At 32.8% G+C, this 22,922-nt stretch overlaps 1 protein-coding gene across 1 annotated transcript; it reads right to left on the bottom strand.

Moving 5' to 3' along the window:
* Positions 1-7,731: 7,731 nt before the first annotated feature.
* LOC145035216 (uncharacterized) lies at positions 7,732-8,378 on the bottom strand. Its single transcript, XM_078983797.1, has 2 exons — positions 8,112-8,378; positions 7,732-8,013 (listed from the first exon to the last, which is right to left on the bottom strand). The coding sequence occupies exons 1-2, from the start codon at positions 8,376-8,378 to the stop codon at positions 7,732-7,734; spliced, it is 549 nt and encodes a 182-aa protein (XP_078839923.1).
* Between the last annotated feature and the right edge of the window lie 14,544 nt (positions 8,379-22,922).

Below are 22,922 nucleotides of genomic sequence, written 5' to 3'. Positions count from 1 at the left end.
GAGATCTATAGACAACCTTTATAAATTGTTCAATTTTAGATGCACTAAAACGTGTTTCCCATTTCCCGATATACCCCCGATAATCAAGAACTTCCAAAAAACTCCTTACTTTAGGTGAGTATTCAATCATTAAGAAATAAGTCAAATATAGAGATGCATATGTTGTATCTTAGGTCGGATGTCTTCCAATCACACAGAGGGAACAACATATGACTAACATAGATAGAGGGACACAGGGAAGTAGAAGGGTGCATATACTGTGTCCCAGGTCGGATCTTTCGATCACGCAGATGGAAAAGCATATGACTAACAGATAGAAAGAATTGCATAGATCGATGCATAGAAATAGAGTTGCATATGTTGCATTCCAAGTCGGATATGTTCCAATCGCGCAAAGGAGGCAACATATGACTAACAAATAGAAAGCAAGAAAATAATTTCCTACAGACCTACTTTATCAGAACCCCCAATTGCCCTATCAGTACCGGAATCAAGGACATGAGTCCATACATTGAGGAAATGGTATCCACAATTCTAGATAATTAACTTTTAGTGTATCTCGCAAGTTCCCATGTTTATTTCACTGCTTAATCTACCCAAGCGTCGTATTGTTAGTCCAAATGAGACTATCTAAATCTATACTGTCAAGTCCTTTTATTTTTCAATCTAAGTCTAGTCCTTTTGAATCCTTTGTGCCTACCAGCACATTGAACACAAAGTCTAGACAATTCTCCTTTAGTGCATTACACGCATCATAAATTGCCCTTTAACGCTAATCTTCATATCATTTCCCCAAACAATGCCTACTAAAGAAAGACATATAAGAAAAAATATAAATTATCTTTGAAACGAATCATTGTAAGAGAGAAATCAGAAGTATCGAGAAGAAAACTCAAACCATAAGTCACCAATTGAATTTTCATCCAGATGGACTGAGAGTAGCACGCATATTTCAATCTCAAGATAGATCCGAAAATTCTTCACATCGTTAAGCACAAACCCCATGTGTGCTCATTTCCTTTCTTCCCTTCTCGAAAATGACACATACTCTCAAACAAAGTTCTGAATGTTGTACAGTTGAGAGATGTCCCCTATCATGTGCCTGGAATAGCCACTACCAGAAAACCGAAGTCTGATGATATGCCTCCATAGCTGCTCTAGCACAGAGCGGGATCGGTTGGTCTTTGGAACACAATCCATTTTGAAACTGGGTTGACCTTTGTCATAAACTCAAGGTACTCTCTCTTATGACATATCCTACTTATCACAAACATAATATGTAGAAATAGTAGAATCATTAGAAGATTTGGGAGATTGAACCTTTGGTACCCATCTGTAGTTGGGTTTAACCCATTTCTTGTTCGAGAGGATGGGTGCCTCGACACTTGATTTTGAACTTGAAGCTGATCTTCGAGATGACTTTGATCTAATTGATCTTGGTTTCACTGGAGCCTCTCTTGGATTAGACTTCTTGGCCGACATTTTGGTATTGACTTGGGGATTTTGATTATTGGCTTTTTTCGCGCTCCAATCACCATTGCGCAATTGTGACTTCGAAGGGTTTCTTTTGGAAAAACTCCTTCTTTGCGCATTCTGCCATCCTTGTGAGTAGTAGGGAACGTATGTGCGATTTGGACAATTTCTGGCAATGTGTCCAGGTGCTCCACAATGAAAACATGTATGTTTCTTCACGTAGGAGTTGTTTCTGCCTGCTCCTGGTGGCATACCCTTGCCTTGTCTCTGATTATTCCCACAAGCACACTTGCAACAAACACTTTGTTTCGCTTGTTTTGGTGGTCTGTATTTCCCAACAACAGGTTTAGAAGTAACTGAATAGAAGCAACATATTCAGAGTTCAATGAGTCATTGGTTTGTTCAATAGTGTTCTCCTTTATCTCATCTTCTACCACTTTACATGCACATGAAGTAGAATCATAAAAAATGTTCACGTTAATATTCTTAGTTGGCCTAGATTGTTCAGTCTTAACTGAAGCTTGTACAGGGGTTTGACTATACTGTGCAGGTGACTATTCATCGTTGTTTTGAAGGTGTGGGGTATAGTTTTCATTGAAAGGAGGTGCAATACTATGATACTCTAGACCATTGGGTTGATTATCTTTAAATTTTAGTTGCTTTTCAATCATGGACTCAACTTTCTGAATTGACACATTAGATTTTTTTGAAATTAAAATCAGCATTTTCAAATTTGTTTTTCAATATGTCAAGTTCAACATTCAAACTGGCAAGTTGTTTCTTAATATAATCATAATTCACACATTTATTACTGTATTCTTCTTGAAGTTTTCTAAAGTCCTTGGTTTTGGATTCTAGTTGTTCTTTTAGGGGTTTCTGACCTTTCCTAAGGGTATAGCCTTCATACTTAAGGTCCTCATTTTCTCTAATTAACAAATCATTTTGTTCACGAATAAATTTAATCGTAGCTTCACAAGATTGAGAGCGTGAAACTTCATTGACCGGGATGTTTGAGGAACTCATTGTTTACCAAAAATGCCCTTTGACTTGAAACCTAGAAAGTCAACCTTAAAAGTCAAATTTAAAAAGTCAAACTTAAAAAGTCAAACCAAAAAGGTAAAATTGAAAATTTGAAGGTTAAGCGAGAAAGTCAAAGTTTAAAGTCAAAGGTCAAACTTGAAAGTCAAAGTCAATTTTTAGGATCAAAAGACAACTTTAGGAAGTCAAAAATTAAAAGTCAAAGCTTTTGGTTGAAAATGAAATTTTAAAATTTGAAAATTAATTTTTGGGCTAAAATTCTCAAAATTTTGAAACTAGACCGAAAATACGATATTTGAATTATATTGGGAAGAAATATAACATGAGGCTTGCTAGATGGACTGGTAAGGCGGCAGGTTGATGATGTGAGAGACTCGGGTTCGAATCCTTGCACGCCCTAGATATGTTATACTGAACCAAGAACTCTCGCATGAATGCTTGGACCGAACACGTGATAGAACTTGGACCGAACACGTGCGCAATGTCCGAAGCTTAAAATGTTGTTGGGCTGAAAACTTGCGAGACCTCGGACAGTAAACCGCCGGACACTCCACCGAAAATCCGAGACGCTCCACCGCAAACAATCGTGGTTTATAGTTGAAAATGGGTTTATAGCCCAAGGGTTTACAACCGAAAATGCTTAGTTTTTGCCAAAACACGATTTTTCAACTTTTTAGCTCCAAAATTTGATCAAAAAGTCATTTTTATGATAAACACGAAGAACAAACCCCCACTATTTTGTCAAAATTTATCCAAAAATGCAAAATCCTTTAAGAAAAAGTCCAAAAACGTTCCAGATCTTTCCAATTTGATTGATACAATCCAAGCTCTGATACCAAATGTAAGTCCCAAAATTAGCTTAATGTATCAATCAAATCCATTTGATGGTGCGGAATCCCAATCAAGTGGATGATGCAAGATAGAATGGAGAAGAAGAAGAAGAACTTGTTGAATCTCTATGAATTGATGATAAGAATGATGCTCCATATAAGATTCACACACACACTCTCTTTTTTTCTTTCTCTCTCTCTCTCTCTCTCTCTTCTTCTTCTTCTTCTTATTTCTTATGCACTCTTCTAACTCTCCTTTCTCACACTATATATATATATATATATATATATATATATATATATATATATATATATATATATATATATATATATATAGACCTAAAGCCAAGCCCAAAATACAAAGCCTTGACCGAAAACCCATTAGTTGACCGAAAACACATGTGTTTTCGGTCCAAGCTATAAATAAACAAATAATAGTTTCGGCCCAAGACTAAAACAATAAATGCTTAGAAAAGAAAAGTATAAACCATATTTTGACCCAAAAGGGAATATGGGTTGTGTTTTCGGTCTACACGCTTGACCTATTTCCATTACAGGAGGGTTAACAACCATAAGATCATTAGGATCCTCCCAATCACCATGTTCTGGTAGGGGGTAGACAGCCTCCTCGTACGTTCTTTGATAAGTTTCAATTTTATAAGCATCTATAGTCGTATGTCCACAATTTTCATTTTTCAAGTGCGTTAAAACCATTATCACATGACCACAAGGCAAACTAGTTAGTTTCCAATAACTGCAAGAACAAGTCTTTTGCCTCAAATCAACTATGCCACCACTTTTAAAGTCATGGACTTGATATGTTGCATTGTCAAAACCAGATACCGACCATCCTGTTATCGTGTAACGCCCGCAGATCCGGGCTAGTCAATTTAGAGGCAATAGGGGTCAAAAATGACTTTTCGACAAAAGATTATTTAGAATGAATAGTCTTAACCAAGTTTTAGAATATGTCACAAGGTTTCCATACATATAAAGAACACCGAAATCCGAGTTATAACGAAGAAGTTATGGCCCGCCGAAGTTTTACGGCAAAACCGGCACGGCACCGGAAGACGTAAATAGTAAATTTATGATAGAGAGAGATTTAGCCTTAGCGCTCTAAACGAAAGTCGTAGAATATGTTAAACTAAGAACATCGATAAAAAGAACGCCCAAATCTGACTTCGTATGAAGAAGTTATGATTTTTCGAAGTTTCGGATTAGCGGTGTACAGCCCGAAATTCGAATTTTAGATCGATTGATTTTTAGCCGACACAACCTAAACAAGAATCGAAGATCTCTTTATTAGTAGCGTAACGATAAAAAGACAGACGAAAATGGACGTCGGATAAAGAAGTTATGAGATTTTAACGGACCAATCCTGTCCCGGCCTGTTAAAAATATAACTTTAAAAAATAAAGTCAAAATTAGCCGACGAAGTCTAAACGAAAGTTGTAGAGTACGTCTCCACCTACGCGCGGATATAAAGAACGTCAAAAACGGAGTTCGTATGAATGAGTTACAAATTATAATAGCATATTTACGTATTAAAATAAAGTATAAAACATGTATACGTACACATATATATACATATGTATATATCATTAGAAAGGTGTCGACAATGCGGTCATTATAAGACTAATGTTGAGTTCTTTCGACATTAGTTTATTACAAATATCATTAAATCCATTTAAAATAGTATTATAGAGGGGTGTTTAGTTGTTTATATAACTATAAGGTTATTAAGTAATTATGGAGGGTAGTTTTTGTAAATTCAATTACTATAAATAAGAGGCTTGGGCTCTCATATTTCTTGCACCATTCTCTTGATTCAAGAGTCTTTCTCTCCTTATCCCCCGAGCATTTCGGTCCCTCGTGATTCGACTTCTCTTTCTGTAGTTTAGTATAGTAAGGTGAGCGCTGAAGCGCTGCACGAATCTTTCTTAGAAAGATTCAGCGACGAAGTTCTGCCCCTGCAGAGCCCGACTCCTAGCTAAAACCCCCTTGTAAGTAAGTTATGCTTACCTTATTTTAATATAGCTTATATTTAAAATTAGTATTGTTATTATGAACTTATAATAAATACTTGGGCTATTATTATGGGTTATATAAGTATTTTTTTTACGCTTATATAATAATAATAATAGCTAGACTATTAATTAGTCTCGGCGAATAATAAACTAAACTCTAGTGGTAATAATACTAGGTTTCGTCGAAGAAAATTCTATTTAAGAAGCGAAGCGCTGTCTGAGTTCGGAATCACCACCTTTTCAAGTGAGTGCATAGTTACTTTCAGCTTACACATAGATATGAAGTATTTTATATAAATTACGTGCTGTGTGTGTATATTATCTGTATACTTGCTATCTATGCTGGATGAACGTTTTATACATGTTTTCAATGATTTAAACTGTATATGTATTTTATATCTACAGAATGTGTTGGGTAAGACATGGGTAGATGTATTAGTTGCTGTGTGATAAAATGAAATAATGAGATGCCTCGTTATAGATGTTCTTGATGATCTAGTCATCTAGCGGAGTATAGATGACGACCACGGACTATTCTAGACAGTCCAGTGGAACACTAATAGGCTCGCAACCTGTAGGTGTTTATTTGAACTTTGTGTTTAACCGAACTGTGTGTTTATTCGAACTGTGTGTTTATTCGAACTGTGTGAACTGTGTGCTCACCAGATATACTCCATCCCAATGATAGTCCTTTGACTAGGTCCCTTGTGTTAGATGTTTTAGGGACGTAATGTGAGGATAACGGGAATGGGTAATTGGGTTGATTGTTTGATGTTTAAAAAAAATAATTATATTATTGTGGGTTGAAAACCCTATGTGCTCACCAGGTTTCCCAACCTGACCCACTCAGTTTATTTTTATCACAGGTGTTGATATGAAGTCACAATACACTGAGAGATTTAAAGAGATGTAGATCACTAGTGTAAATAATTGTAAGTTCTGTTTATGCTTATGTTTCTGTATTAACGATGACATCCCAAACGTTTTAAAATGAAATAAATACGTTTCATCGAAAATGTTTTAATAACGTATTTACCATGTTTTTCTGGGAACAAATTCCGCAACATTTTTATAAAATGAAGTACTCTGATTTTTATAAAGCATAAACAAAATCGGTCTTTTCTGGCCGTGATTTTTGGGGATGTCACATATCGCATCTCTATTTTTTTAACCATAGCTTCGGCCCACTTCGTAAGTATTTTTGTCCTTTTTTCTATTAAAACAATGATATATCATTATATATGACATTTATGGTATAATTTGACAAAATTCCAGTCATACCTACAGCCACCCGACGTTAGTAAGATAGGGGTGAGCACGGATGGGTTAGGTCGGTTTTAGGGTAAAACCGATCCCAAAAATGTTGGATTTCAGAAAACTAGAACCCAACCCAACCCAACCCAAAACCGATGGGTTCGGTTTCTCGGTTCCTGGTTCGGTTTCCAGTTTTCCGGGTTCAGTTTCGGGTTCAAGGAGTTTGGATATCTTTGAGCAAAGTCAAGCTTGAAACAATATTATATAAGGCACCAAGGGACTGATTTTCCAACCCCATGCTCATATGGGATGAATTGTGGTTATGAGAAAAGATAATTTGTTTTATAAAGGCTTCAGAAGGCATTGGGTTTCAATACTCCAACGATGTGGGATAAGATTTAAATGTTCAGAAAAATAAATCAAATATGTATGTGACAAGTATCAAACTTGGGAGCTTGGGTTTAAAACCTCAGTGCGTTAACCACCTGAACCATTTACTTCTTTTGTTCTAATTACGCAATATATATATATATATATATATATATATATATTATGTAAAAAATATGTATTTTTATAAACATTATATATAATTAGTTCGGTTCAGTTTCTTTTGGTTTTACCAAACCTAATAATCGAACCTAAACCGAAATTTTCGGTTTTTGAAAAACCTACACCCAAACCGTCGGTTTATGCTATGGTTTTGGTTTTTGGTTTTAGTTTTATCGGTTTTTGTCGGTTTTTGGGTTTACGGGTTTGGTATTGCTCACCCCTAGGTAAAACCATTTCTACATAAGCGCGCGGGAAAACTGAAGAAGTGGTAATATAAACAACTTCCTTGCATGTATTGATACAACATTCATGGACTATGCACTGTTTGAGGTCAAGTAATAGTATCTCATGATAGGGCAATGCGATCTAGTCCATTTATCACGTGGAATTTGACTAAGGTACGCCGCTACATCTGGTCTAAGAGTACAAAGTCTCCCCCAATACTGTTCAAACTCAGTGGTTGTATAAGCTGTTACAAGCTTCCAAAACAAAATTGCGTTTTTTTTTCCAAAGGTGTGTAGTTTGTTTCCTATTATATGAAAACCACATAAGCCATGTTAAGCATTTGGAAAAACATTTTGAATACTTGTGGAAACTGATGCAACCCTATCCGTTACCAATGCCAGACCTTCCAAATCACCAATGCATTCATGTAGTTTTTCAAGGAACCATGTCCAAGAATCCGTAGTCATTTTTGGGCAAATTCCATACCCAATAAGCAATATTTGATTGTTGCCATCCATGGCTATTGTATGCAATATGGTGCCTTTGTACTTTCCTTTTAGATGGGCATCATCCATAATAATAACTTTTCTACAAAACCATTTGAAATCATGTATCTGCAACAATTTTATAAAAAGAATGAATATATTAACAATTTATTTTGTTTATAAATACTATATATTTACAAAGTTTTAAATTTAGTTAATTTATTTACCGCACAACCTATAGTGAAAAAACAATACTCGTAGCGATCCTCCAAATCAGTCTGTATGTACGATACAGTCCCAGGATTATGTTTCTTCAAGTTGTGAAAATAAATTGGAAGTTTGGAGAAACTTTCTTCGGGGGTTCCCTTCATCAATCTCATAGCAAATTCTCTAGCATGCCATGCTTGTGAATAATTCAAATTAATTTCCAACAACATATTCATATCACTAATAATATCTTTTGGCCTCCAAACTCTTAAACTACCTTGACCCATAATGTCATGTATTATGGTTCCCACAACTTCACTAGTTGCTTGCCTATGATTTGGTTGTATAAGTAATGGAGAACATGTGTGCTTCTCATTAAAAGTCTTAATTTCAAACATTTTAGTTCCTTTAATGACAACTGCATATAAACACCAATGATAATTTTCTTGCAAACAAACAACCTTGTACCGAGATTTGCTTGATTTTTGAACATTAATCTGAAACTTTTCTTTAACCGATTTGAATATAACAAAAGTTGTTAGGTATTTTTGGTGTTATAGGTTTGATTCACAAATATTTTATCATTTAGACCTAAACTGTGAAATGGTCCAGGTCTAAGAATAGGTTCTGGACGATCAGGAATACGAGGAATACAATACCATAGATTAAAAGCAATTTTTCGTTACATGTACTCATCTTCCGACCAGCCTTCATTTGATTTTGATCATATAATTGATCATCAAAATCATGTACTTCTCCAAACTCAAATAAAATTTGTTGTTCTAATTATGTCATGGTCAAATTTGGTTCATTATCATTATCTGATACAAACTTATCAGCAACTGAAGCTTTCTTTTCATAACCCACTTCCATGTCATTTCCTCGTCCCCTGGACCGGTTTCCACCAGATCGTCTTTCTCTACGACTTCTACTACTTTTTGCTCCAATAAACTGGTTGTTCACCATTGGTTGTTCTTCAACTTCTTCACCTACCACTGATAAATACAAATGCAATGTCTACTTTGTTTCAAACATTACATGTCTCAGGTGAACTACATCTGATTCATTTGCAAGATCCATGACATACCCACACTTCGGGTGTTTAAAAGACAATATATAAGACTATTGAACACACCAACCTTATTTCTAACTATTTGTAATAACATTTGATGGTCAAAGTTAGGAGGAAGATTTAAACCATAGTTTTTCATATTATTTCTAATGTAAACCTCATTTCCATTAATTGACTGCCACAACCCTCCCTTACACAGAAAAATAAAACTAATTTTTATAAAATACTCTCCACAAAGACATTGAAAAAACGACTTCTAGTGATTAAAGCATTCATAAAAATGAAAAAAAAATTCCGTTTATGGTCACTAAAAGTCATAAAAACGATAATAACTTAAAAAACATATATAATCATCAATTAATGCTTAACCACAAACTACAACTACCATTTCAGCAGAGAAATAAAGATTTTCGCAGAGGTGTAACGTAGATCTGCAGAGACAACTTTGTGGATCAGTCAACTACCGATTCCTCGGAGATATAAAACTTCCGCAGAGGTGTACAATGGATCCGCAAAGCCACCTCTGCGAAACTATTTAAGCCACAAATTTTTTTGTCATTTACTGGTGCCACCATTTCTTCAGTCTTGTGCATCGTTCCTCAGAGGATTAAAGGGAGCCGTAAAGTTCCCTCTAAGGATCTCGTGATCATTTTCCAAAACTCAAAATTTAATGGTTATTTGCTTAAAACACCCCTAAATTTTGGTTATTTCATGATTTTTCTCGTTTAGCATATATGATTTCTTTTCTTTTGAAATAACATTATTAGCTATAAAATTTAACTCATTTGAAATTGAAAAGTGGTGAAGGCAAATGCCCATTTGACAATCTAGTGAAGCATTATCCAACTAATGTTATTGAGGTTTCTTACTAAATCAAATCTAACTGTCACAAAACAAATGAATACATTGAAAAATTTAACAAATAACATGTAAATTTCTCATCTATCGATACATGTGGTAAGTAACATTACAAAAAAAACTGGTTTTTATATTAAAAAATTTTGGTTTTTATATTAAAAAACAAATATAGGTAACATAACAATCAGAATCTAAGTAGCATTACTGTCATTTAGACAAATATAACAAAAGCATTATATATTAACACAAACATGTAAGAAACAAATATTTTTTAATATTAACAAAAGATTTTGGCAAACAAAAAATGCCTACACATAAAGTATAAATCACACATACACAGAGTGTAAATTTATACATTAATATAACAAGGAATTGCAGGAGGGTATTGAGGGGGCAAAGTGATCCAATTTATATATATATATATATATATATATATATATATATATATATATATATATATATATATATATATATATATAATAATAATAATAATAATAATAATAATAATAATAATAATAACCATTTTTTCTAGTTCATCTTACTCATTTGAGGAGATTTAAATCCTCGGGACCGACCGGACCCTAAGGATTTGTTATAATTAAGAGCAGCTCCTCATCAAGATTTTCCACAATAATACCATGAAAACGAGTAGCAACTATAAGCCATACAAATATGAAACATGTATATACAAGAACACGTTTCAAGTATAAAGCTGAAAAACCTTACAACACATCATGTCTATATATATATATATATATATATATATATATATATATATATATATATATATATATATATATATATATATATATATATATATATATATATATATATATTCAAGATCAAATAAGAAGGAAATTTTTTGTAGGAGGGTAAGAAGTTTTTTTTATTAACATAGTTTTTTCGCGAACAAACAAAATGAATCATTAGATGATTCATTTGTAAGATGATTCACAAGAAAAAATTCTCAAAAAAACATTTCGATGATCATTTATACAATGATTTTGTTACTATTCACTAAAATTATCATAAAAATGAATTTTTTTCTTAATTTACCTAAAAATGAATCATAAAGATGTTTTTTTGAGAATTTTTTCTTATGAATCATCTAGTGATTCATTTATTTTGTTCGTTAAAAAAATATGTAGAAAAAAAACTTCTTACCTTCCTACCAAAAAAAATTTCTTACCGGATCTATATCCTAAAAAGCTATTTTTATCGAAAAATGATTTTAAATATACCAAAATTCATGATTTTTTATTCTCTACAAATAGACATCCGTATTTATATAGTTTTAAGATAAAATAATTTTTTTAATAATTTCAGATATCGCTATTCATAAATGAATAAAAATGCATCAGATTTTTAGTACAATACATTTGTTATTCATTTATTAATAAAAAATATTATTAATTTTTTTTACAGATTAAATATTATTCATATATAAATATAACATATAATAAATTCTTTACTGCTTACATCAGCTCTCGTCACATGTCATATTCACATATGAATAAAACGTGTATTGACTTTTCTCACAAATTATATTAATATACGAAGAACACATTAATCATAATTTTGTTATAGTTCATTTGTTATTCTTACATGAATTAGTAGTTCAAATTTTCAAAACACTTCCTCTTTTTTTAACATACTACTTATTTATATATGAATAACAAATGAACTGTAACAAAAATCTTATAAATGTTTTATTAATATATGAATTTAACATATGACGATAACTAATACACGTTTTATTCATATATAAATATAACATGTAACGAAAGATGATGTAAAAAAATATATTTTAGGTAAGAAAACTTTATAACGTGTTATATTCATATATAAACGATACTTAAATTGTAAAAAAAGTTAAGTGTACGTTTTATTCATAAGTAAATAACGAATGTACTGTAATAAAAACCTGATGCGTTTTTATTCACTTATGAATAACGATAGCTGAATAGAAAAATTATGAATTTTGATATAATTAAAATAAATTTTCGATAAAAATAACATTCTAAAAATAAAGAAAACAATAAAAAACATGTTTTTGTGTATATTAAGGTAATGATTAACAACCTATTTTAAGGAAACATGTTTGGTTGGAAACATATGTATATCCGTTACCCACTCCGCTGGTACGTTTAAGTTTTTTACGGCAAAATAAATGTGTTGCTGAGAATAATTCTCTCCTCCTCCTCTCTCTCTCTCTCTCTCTCTATATATATATATATATATATATATATATATATATATATATATATATACATGAAAGACGACTTAATTTTGTGTGACCGTGAGACGCAATTCTAGCCACTCATATATATATATATATATATATATATATATATATATATATATATATATATATATATACACACACACTAGGTGTGAAACCCATGTAATACATGAGTTTAATTAAAAATAAATAAATATAAAATTTTAATAATTTGAAAAGTTTGAATTTATAAGAAAAATAAAAAAAATTGAATTATTAAAATTAATGAGACTTTAATGTATTGAATACATTACATATATAAACTTTTTCTAATAAATACTTTACATATATATTACCTTACATATTAAATGTGGAATTTTAATTTAATAAAATTAAAATACAATAAAATGACAAGTGGAAAACAGAAAAATTAAAAATTCTAGAAAAATGACATGTGTTCAAATGAATGAGAAAAGGACATGTGGCAAAAAAATCTTCATTTATTATAGTATATATATATATATATATATATATATATATATATATATATATATATATAGAGAGAGAGAGAGAGAGAGAGGGAGAGAGAAAAAAAGTTCAATAGAGAACCATAATTATTGGTTCTTCAAGGAACCAAATATTTTTTTTCAATTTCTAGAGCTTATTCTTTGTCGAAAAAAAAATATAAAAATATCTAAATTCATATATTAACATTATGTGTGTGAAAAATAGTTTTCGGATTCACCGTGTAAATCCGGATTCACGTTGTAATTTTCAAAAATTCACATTGTGAATTTGACGTAAAAAAAAATTGAATTTGATATCATTGGAAAAATGATAAAAAGTTATGAATTTCTGTCTATATATATATATATATATATATATATATATATATATATATATATATATATATATATATATATATATATATATATATATATATATATATATAAGTTTTAAAAGTTGAAAAAAAGAATGGTTCTTTGATTAATTATGGTTTTCTATTGAACCTCACCTTTAATATCTCTCTCTCTCTCTCTCTCTCTCTCTCTATATATATATATATATATATATATATATATATATATATATATATATATATATATATATATATATATATATATATATATATATATATATATATATATATATATATATATATGATTTGATAATATAATATGCCACTTGAGCTATCCTTTTCTGGTACTTGCATGACCGTTCCTACCTATGTGCACCTAACATTTACTAGGAACTAGATTTATGAGTTGCCTAACCGTTCCAAGAAATTTTCTTTGAACTTTGCGTATGTCGAACATAGTTTGCTACTCAGATGTAGACTGTCAACAAACAAAAGGAAAACGCTCATAAATTGCTATAATTTCCAAAATTAGTTCTTAATTTTGTTAGTTTCCTCTTGTTCAGTTTTTGACTTTTTGTTACAAAACTTCCACCAGTTAAATGTATCGTAAGTCGTAACTTCCCATTCGTAAACTAGGATAAAGAGAGTAGTCAGCGGTAAATATTTTTTACTCCAAAATGATGGGTTGTTTCCCGAATTTTCTATGAAGAAGTCTTCGCGGTTTAAAACGAAACCCAACTTTCTATCTTTTATTTTATTTTATTTATTTATTTTCAGAACGGCAAACAAAATATCAGTGATAAACAAAACGAAGACTTAAGTAAGGAACTCAAATGGTTAAAAGAAAAGGTTTAAAATTAGACAATTACAACAAGTTGGCAAATCAATCAATTGCATTCTTGACTTAATGCTTAATCCAGTTAAAAATATAAATTGAAATCTTCATAATAGTTCTAAAATTTTATCAGAATTTAAGAAAAAGTCGCGAACTAAAATTTATTTTTGAAAAAACATGAATTACAGGTAAACATGAATAAATCATATAATATTATTATAAGTAATTATATATTATAGTATTCACATTTGACGTAATATTCGCATATGAATATACCACAAAATATTAACACGTGAATATACCTGGTAGTGTATACCATCTGTTAACAGGCCCGGCCCAGTATATGGGCGACTTGGGCTTAAGCCCAGGGCAACAAAATTCTAGGGTCATAAAATAGTCCAAGAATGTCTATAGTGTGTATAATAATGGCCCAAAAAATTAGCCCATACTTGTGATCTGATCTCTTCGGACGTGAGAAAGTGAGGCAATGACAATCAACATGCGCCAAACAACCACCACTATGTATCCGAGCATTCAAATGCACATGTAAAATTGAAACGTCCTCTCGACTCTCGCACCTAGAAACCTGATGTTGTCGATTTGAGAACTGCAATTGTTTAAATCGGTAATCACAACCTAAGCTATCTCATCTCTTTGTGATCTGATTTCTAATCCTTATTCTCAGTTTCTCATTCTAAATCTCTCTATTCTTTTAACCTGTTGGTTGTGCTACATTTCAATATTTCAGTCATAAAGTTCAATTTTTTTCAACCTTTCATTCTAAGTCCGATCAACAATTCACCAATCACCACTCACTGTGCTTGATTGGGTTCAAAAAAAATTTCCTGCCTGAAGCAAGATGAATATACCTTGAATAACACATAAGATCCATATATGTTTATATCATGACAGATTCATAGGTGATTATATCATATAAGTTTCACATATTATTATATCATGTTAGATTCACATGCAATTATATTATGTAAGATTCACATATGATTATATCATGTAAGATTCATATGTGAATATATCATGTAATAATCATATGTGAATATATCATGTAATATTCATATGTGAATACCACCTATTATTCATATGTAAGATTAATACCATGTGATAATCACATGTGAATACCATGATTATTCACATGTGAATATATAATGTAATAATGACATGTGAATACCATGTAAGATTCACATGTGAATCACATATATATGTATATTCACATGTGAATATGTTATGTATATTCAAATGTGAATATATCATGTAAAATTCACATGCGGATATATAATATATCCTGAAACATTAATAATATCAAGCACGATTCATATGTGTTATTATATATTATACAAGATTTACATGTGAATAAAATATAAAAGTATATTGGGAGATGAACTGTGATGCCTTTGATTCACAACAATATTGTGGAGTGATGATTCCTTAAATATTATTACAAGAAAAATATCAAACAACACAAAAATGGACATCCAATGATAATCTTTATATATATTTTTAAATTTGTTACTAGGAATAGCACGGTAGCGCATTGTTTGCGATCTTCAAGATTCATTCGAGTGTCATCAAGACTTTGCTTATTCAAAGAAACCATATATGACTAGTTGCTGCAACATAATTGACCTTAAATATTGTATATTTATTTTACCTTAACTGTAACACCCTATTTGAAAGTACTTGGTTGGGGTCTCGGAAACCAAATAGTAGGGGTAATTCGGTCTTTTATGGGTCCCGGGTTTCATCCGGAAATTTTTGTACTTGGAGGTGTTGATGGAAGCGTAGGGCTTCCCGCCACCTTTTCGTGGATATAAAGTTCGTCGGAAACGGACTTAGAATGAAGGACTTATGACTCTTTGAATTTATTGCCGAAAATGGCCCCTAATGGAAATAAATGACAAGGAAGGACCATGCATACAAAGTGGAAGGTGCATGGGTACGCCCATCGTAAGCTGGATTACGCTCAACGTATAAAAGGAAATGGTTATGGGTGTTTTTGGCGTACGCCCAACGTACAAGATGTATGCCCAGCGTACGTCCAATGTCTGGAAACCCTGATTTTTGGGCCAACCTCTATATAAAGAACTTAATAAATCAATCCATAGCCTCCTTATCTGTCCCCAAACCTCAGAGATAACCTAGAACACCTCATCCCCTTTTTCTTGTGTAGTTTTAACCTTAAGAAGCTCATTTTGGTGGTGTAAGCTTGGAAGAGGAAAAGAAGAAGTTGGCAAGGAAAAACTTGGGTAGTTGGAGCTCATAGATATAGGATATCATCATCCTTTGGGAGTCTTTGGAGGAAGTGGGCGGGGCAGCAACTAAGGATTTCTTTAGGAAGATTCTGCATTCGAGGTGAGTCTTCTCACCATACCAATGGGTCTGAGGCACGAAGGTTGACCCATTTTATGTTATGTGGTACACTAGCTGTAGTAGGGATATGTGGTATGATAGTTAGCTTTATGCTAAGTGGTATGCTAGTGATTATATGATATGTGGTATGCTAGTTGTCTTTTTGATACTTGCATGGAAGACCATGTGGGGTAGCCCATGGCACAATGGTATAAGACCCTGGGGGACCCCACAGCATCGTTACATGCTTATGTACATGTTATGTGTAGATACTTTTGTGATACATGATATGCTATTTGATTATATATGATATTGGCACGGAAGACCCCCAGGGGGAGCCCGTGGTATTGGATGTAAGACCATGTGGGGTAGCCCATGGCATTCATAGGTAAAGACCATGTGAGGTAGCCCATAACATTGGATGTAAGACCATGTGGGGTAGCCCATGACATTCCTAGGTAAAGACCATGTGGGGTAGCCCATGGAACGAAGGTGTAAGACCATGGGGGAGCCCATGACATCCTTACATGTTTTGTATGCATGGCTTATGTGTTATATGTAGCTTTTATAGCTAGCAGGAGATGTGATACAGGTAGCTTTTATAGCAACAGGATATATGATATGTGGATTGTGTGTATGGTATGCTCTGGGAAACTCACTAAGATTTGTGCTTACAGGTTTTGTTTATAGTTTCAGGTATCATGTTTTGGAAAGGAATGGCTCGGATTGATCGCATCGTACACACCTACGATTTCCGCACTGAATGATTTTGGGATAAAATCTAATAAATGATTTACTTCACTACGATTTCCTCTTTATAGACTACTACTCCAAATCAAAAGCATATCCACTTTATAACCCTACAAGAAAAATATTTTATTTTTCTTCAACGGTATGTATATTTTCCCCTAGCCCAAATATGATAATTGCTATTTTAATTATACTACTGTACTATTGGTAAAACATACACAATACTTTAATCCACTCGAAAAGTGAACCTTTCAATTTCCATAACAGAAAACCAGATGCTCACCAATTCCGGACAAAAGTCATAATTCTAATAAGTTCCAAATCTCTTCTAGTCTAACATAAAATAAATGTTATTTACAATGAAGCAAGAGGATATTTTCTTGTAGCATGTATTCATATCAAATGACCAAAATATTATACTAGAGGGAGTAAAAAAAATTAAACATGTACCTCAAGAGCATGGCCTTTTACAATAACAAACAAGCCACCAACACCATAAACATCTTATTTAATCAACTAAAACCTTTCAATTTGCCCTTGATCTTAACTATGAACAAAATTTGATTAAATATAAACAGAGGATGCATTAATATGTACCTTAGAAGATTTACTCTAGTATAGATTAACACAAAAAGCAAGGTAGGTTGCTATTCAATTAAACTATGCATCACGACATCATGAGGAACAATAAAGTGGGTCACGATGCTAGGAGGATAGAATAACCTTGATTTTGTGCATCTGATTAAAATTTGTAGTGATTTTGGTCGATATCGATAGTGATTATGGTCGATCATCAATCTCCACTGTGTGAACGGTGGATTAGGGAGTATTGTGTGATTGATAACGAGAGATCGGTAAATCCATCAAGACGTGAATCAATGATTGGGGATAAGGAGGAGATGCAAATCAATAATAAGATATTAGGCGGGGATCTATCACCGACAACAGTGAGAAAATGTGATGCAAATATAGTGTCTATTGTTGGAGGTGTGATAAACTATGTGTGTATAAGAGAGAATGCAAGACGTGAAACAAAGGGAACAAATTATTTAATCTAATTTGTAGGAATTGTTGTTTATACCTAAATTACCATTCTTATATGTTTTTAATAACCAAATATACCATTAAAATTTCTTATAATTACAAACCTTCCACCTTTAATCCTAGCCTTTAGTTTTTTTGATCTAACGTTCTACTTTTAGTTCCTGGGGTTTAACGAATATATGAGTTCTCAAATGATCCAAAATCTATATATAATCAAAATAAAATATATGTTCAAATTATTATCTCTACCAGAAGGCCTTCATCAAACAAAAACATACAATAAGGTTGAATCTAACATTCTATGGCTATATAGTCTTAATTATGTACCACCCTTATGCATTCATCAATCAATCTTCCATTACCATCATAAAACCTAAAATCACCTAACCCACATAATAAGCATACATGCATCTCTCCTAGCCTAAATTCTACTACACAATTCATATAATAACATACTTAACTTAACATTTATGTATGTGTATTCTTGGAACACTTAATTGAGCCATGATTAATTGCATGCATCGGACCCATTTCTTTATAAAATCCTTTTGGAAAACATTTTCTTGTAAAAAGATTTTATTTGTCCTCATTTTGAGTCTGGATGAACCTCGTGCTAGCCCGAATCCCTCAAACCAAGGCTCTGATACCAACTTGAAACACCCCCAAAATATAAAGTATAATTTTCATTTTAAATAAACCAAACTAACCATAAACCATTTCATAAAAAGATCATAATAGAAAACAATTTAGTTTTCAAAACAAAATATCATAATATCATAAAATGATATTGCGAAAACTCTAGTGGACCGATGCAATTAAACATGGCTCTTCCCCTTGTTACAAGAAGTACCTGAAATATTTAAACTTAAAACCCTAAGCACGAAGCTTAGCGAGTTTTCCAAGATACCACATACCAATAGGGGCCCGCCCAATGAACATAACATGCCTCGCCCAACATAAGTAACAAGCCCCACCTAACATAAGTAATGAGCCCTACCCAACATGTATATCAGGCCCTACCCAAAAGTCAACCTGGTCAAAAAGTAAACGGTTAACGTCAGCCTAACAGGCCACCGCGTTGTGGCAAGGACCTTAGCCACACCATGGTATGCCACTCAGAAACACGATGGATTATCCAGCCACGTCATGGTCAATACATGACCATACTACGATTATACTGGTAGATCCACTCTCCTATTAAGTCCTTAATATGTAAAGTCTACCACTCAAACTTTCTATAAACTTGTTTACGACCAATTGATTAATAAAACTCCTAAGTTTATGCACATGCATGTCCAATGCATGTTACACACCAACTTTGGTCAAAATGACTAGAAAAAGGAGGTCAAGTTATATGCATGGTATCAACACAAGCTAACAGTCCAAATCTGAATCATAAGATGTCATTGGGACCTTAGGGGATGATAATGTTGCAAACTTTATCACAACCATCCATTCATATTTTCACAACATAAAGAAACTAGCTCATTTCCTAGATCTAAAATGGATGTATCATAAAGGTGAGAACTTTGACACTTATAAAAGTCTGGAAGGAGATCTAGATAATGGACTTGATTTGCTTAAGAGCTCTTTGCACCATAAAAGTTCTTATTTCTTCTTCACTCACACAACCAACAAGAAAATGAGCTCAAAAGTTTCAAGAGGTGGGTATGCTTTTGTTCATAGGCTTAGAGGTGATGGAGGCTGAAGGTGGGATAAACCCTAGTCATAACTTCCTTTAAATAGGACCCAAGGTTTGAGATCTAGGTTTTTAAGTCCGAGTCGCCACCGTGTTGTGACAATAAGTTATGATCATTACACAGTAGCACAAGCCTTACCGCACTATGGTAACGGGAAAATCCCACAACTAAAATGTTACAAAGCATAAAAATTATACCTGAAAACCAAATGTTATAACTATGCCATACTTGAATCAGATTTCGTCCTCAAAATTCATTGTTGTAAATACCCCATGGTAATGCATTCTTATCTCCTCCTCAGGTTCCTAAGTCCATTCGAAACCCTTTCGATGCTACCCCCACACCTTAACCAAAACCACTGTCTTGTTATGCAAGGTCTTCATCTTCCTATCTAGAATAGCAATCAACCGCTCCACATAATTCAAATGCTCTGAATGTCATCTAATATAACTACTACATAATCATCAGCTAAACACTTCCACAAATTAGAAACATAAAAGGTGTTATGGATCTTACTATTGGATTAGATGTCTAAGCCCATAACTATTATTGGTATGTACTCGACCCAAGAGTAGCATGGTCCATTTGGGTTGCACTTCACTGGAACAATTTGTATGGATAATCTTTTGAGAATAGTATGTCTATGGTTTATTAATATATTATAAGCTGTAATATATTAATATTATTTAATTAGTATTGTTAAAAAATTAATTTAGAATTAATTAAGTGATCAAAATGAACTAATTAAATATGGACTCTTATATTTATATAGAGTAGGCCAATGCTTATTTAGAATGGGATAGGCTTGCATGGAAAGTCCATGGAGCTTTAACCAATGGATCTTATGGAAATTAAAGGTCATGAGTATTAGGGTTTACATGAATGTAACCCTAATCCACCACACTATATAAATAGGTCATTGGCACATGAAATGGACTAGTGTGTGAGTAAACAAGAGTGGGCCAATTTCTAGTGTGCTTATTATTCTTTCAAGTTTTCCAAGGTGTTTTTGGTGATTTCTGATTCCACTTGAGGCTTCCACACTATTAGGGCTAAGCTCTTAAAGTTCAAGACTTCAAGCTACATCAAAAGGTATGTCATCTAACTAGGCTTTTGTAGTATAGTTGCTTTATATTATTCTAGTTAGGATGAAACCTTGTAATATTAAATATTTGCATGTATAATAGATAAAACATAGATCCAAGGTTTATAGGGTTGCATGCATACCATAGGAGTGTTAGAATGCTCAAAACCCATCAGTGGTATCAGAGCCTAGGCTTGTTTTCAATTATACTTGTTGAAATAGGATGAAAAGATCTAGGATTTTGGACATGCCATTGAAAAGTTCAATGAATCTCAAAAGATCTAGGAGTTTCAAACCAATTAAAACCTAATTCCTATTTCATTTTTTGGTGGAAATTAGTGAATCGTCATTTGCCTACCTTCAAATATTTTATAGCTTGGATTACGACATCCCTCTTCCAAGTTATAAAATATTGTGTTGGGTCCTAGCTTTAATATTTCATATTGGGTGTTCTATTAAGGGTTTAAATCAACTAACTTGAATTTCTCCCATTGTAGATGTCTGGTTCAAACAATTATGATCTTCCCAAATCTTTTGGAACAAGCTTTCCTAATGAAGATGATGTCCCACGATTAGATCATGGAAATCATACTTCTCTTCCTCCACCTCCTCCAATTATTCTCGCTGAACCACAAGCTCGAAGACTTGAAAAGTTCAAGATCACTCAAGCCCTACTTGCAATGAAACATAAAGATGGAAGACCTGTTTGTACTCATATATTAGAAATGAAGTGACACGTTGATAGGTTGAGAATGTTGGTTGTTGTTGTCCCAAGGAAGTTGGCTATTGACTTGGTTCTTCAGTCAGTTCCTGAGTCATATAGTGAGTTCATTAAGAACTACTATGTGACAGATCACGACATGACCCTAATAGATCCTTCGTATTTGGTTGTTGCTGCTGAATCAAAAATGATTTGGTGCAATGGTCAAGAAAATATGGGTGGAAGGTCTATTTCTCAAAGTTCCATGGATATTGACAATGGTAACATTGGAAGTGCGGAAAATCTTTCTCTTTCCAATGGAAAGGGATCAGCCTTGGTCAACTTGGTTGACCAAAAGGTAAAGGGAAAGGCTAAGTTTGTGATAGTCCCGTGTAACATTCTTAAAGAGTCTATATGTTTTTATTGCCAAGAGAAGGGGCATTGGTTGTGAAGCTGCACTAACTACCTAAAAGATCTGAGAGAAGGAAGAATCAAAAAGTTTGACTTAGCTTCAGGTAAGTCCACTATCTAACTCTGTTAAGTTCCTAATTGTTGATTCTTAATACATGATGTGACTAGGTTGCATTTTAATGTTTTACAGGATCAAGCAAAGGGAAAGAAGCTTAAAAGAAGAGTATGATGAATCTGATCGCGAAGATGGATTTCAATCGCATGGTTCGAAGATTGGATTCTTGAGCTACTACTTAGGGGTTATGATAGATTTCTAGGAAATATGTAATAAAATAGTTTTCATTTAAAGTTGCATTGTAAGGAAATTTTTTTATGCATTTTATAAATAAATAAAAATTTGTTCTTGTTTTATTTTATATCTCCTTGCAATGGCATTTATGGAAAATTGATGTTTGTATGTTTCTAGCAATAATGGAAATATGAATTTGATTCTTTCATTTGTCCTAGTGTCTATATTTACCAAATAAGGAAAAATTCTTTTCACCCAAGTTTCAATTGGACCGAAACTTGGAATCATGCAAGCTATATTGTATGATGAATGAGAATTTTCATCTTTCAAAAATTAAGACTAATTCCTTGTTCACATGTATATGTGAGTCGAGTGAAGGACAAAGGGAGTGGGTACACTTGGTTGTGCGTTGGTCAGGTCCACCACAAAGATCGTTAAGGGTTTAATCATGATTTACTAAAAGTTAGTAAATATGGTAATACTTACAAGCTTAAGTATAATTCTAAAACATTGGAAACGTTTCAATGAATGACAGAACGAATGAGAATAATCAAATTAGGCAGAAAGATACAAGTTTCTCAAATCTGAAAAGATGGGAGAGTACTTTAGTATCATGTTTTATGATCATCTTAATGATTATAAGA

Source organism: Lactuca saligna, chromosome 3 (assembly GCF_052625555.1).
Source record: "Lactuca saligna cultivar CGN05327 chromosome 3, ASM5262555v1, whole genome shotgun sequence".
Taxonomy (NCBI): Eukaryota; Viridiplantae; Streptophyta; class Magnoliopsida; order Asterales; family Asteraceae; genus Lactuca; species Lactuca saligna.
The sequence above is the reverse complement of the archived record's forward strand: the minus strand, read 5'-3'. Positions and strand labels throughout refer to the sequence as shown.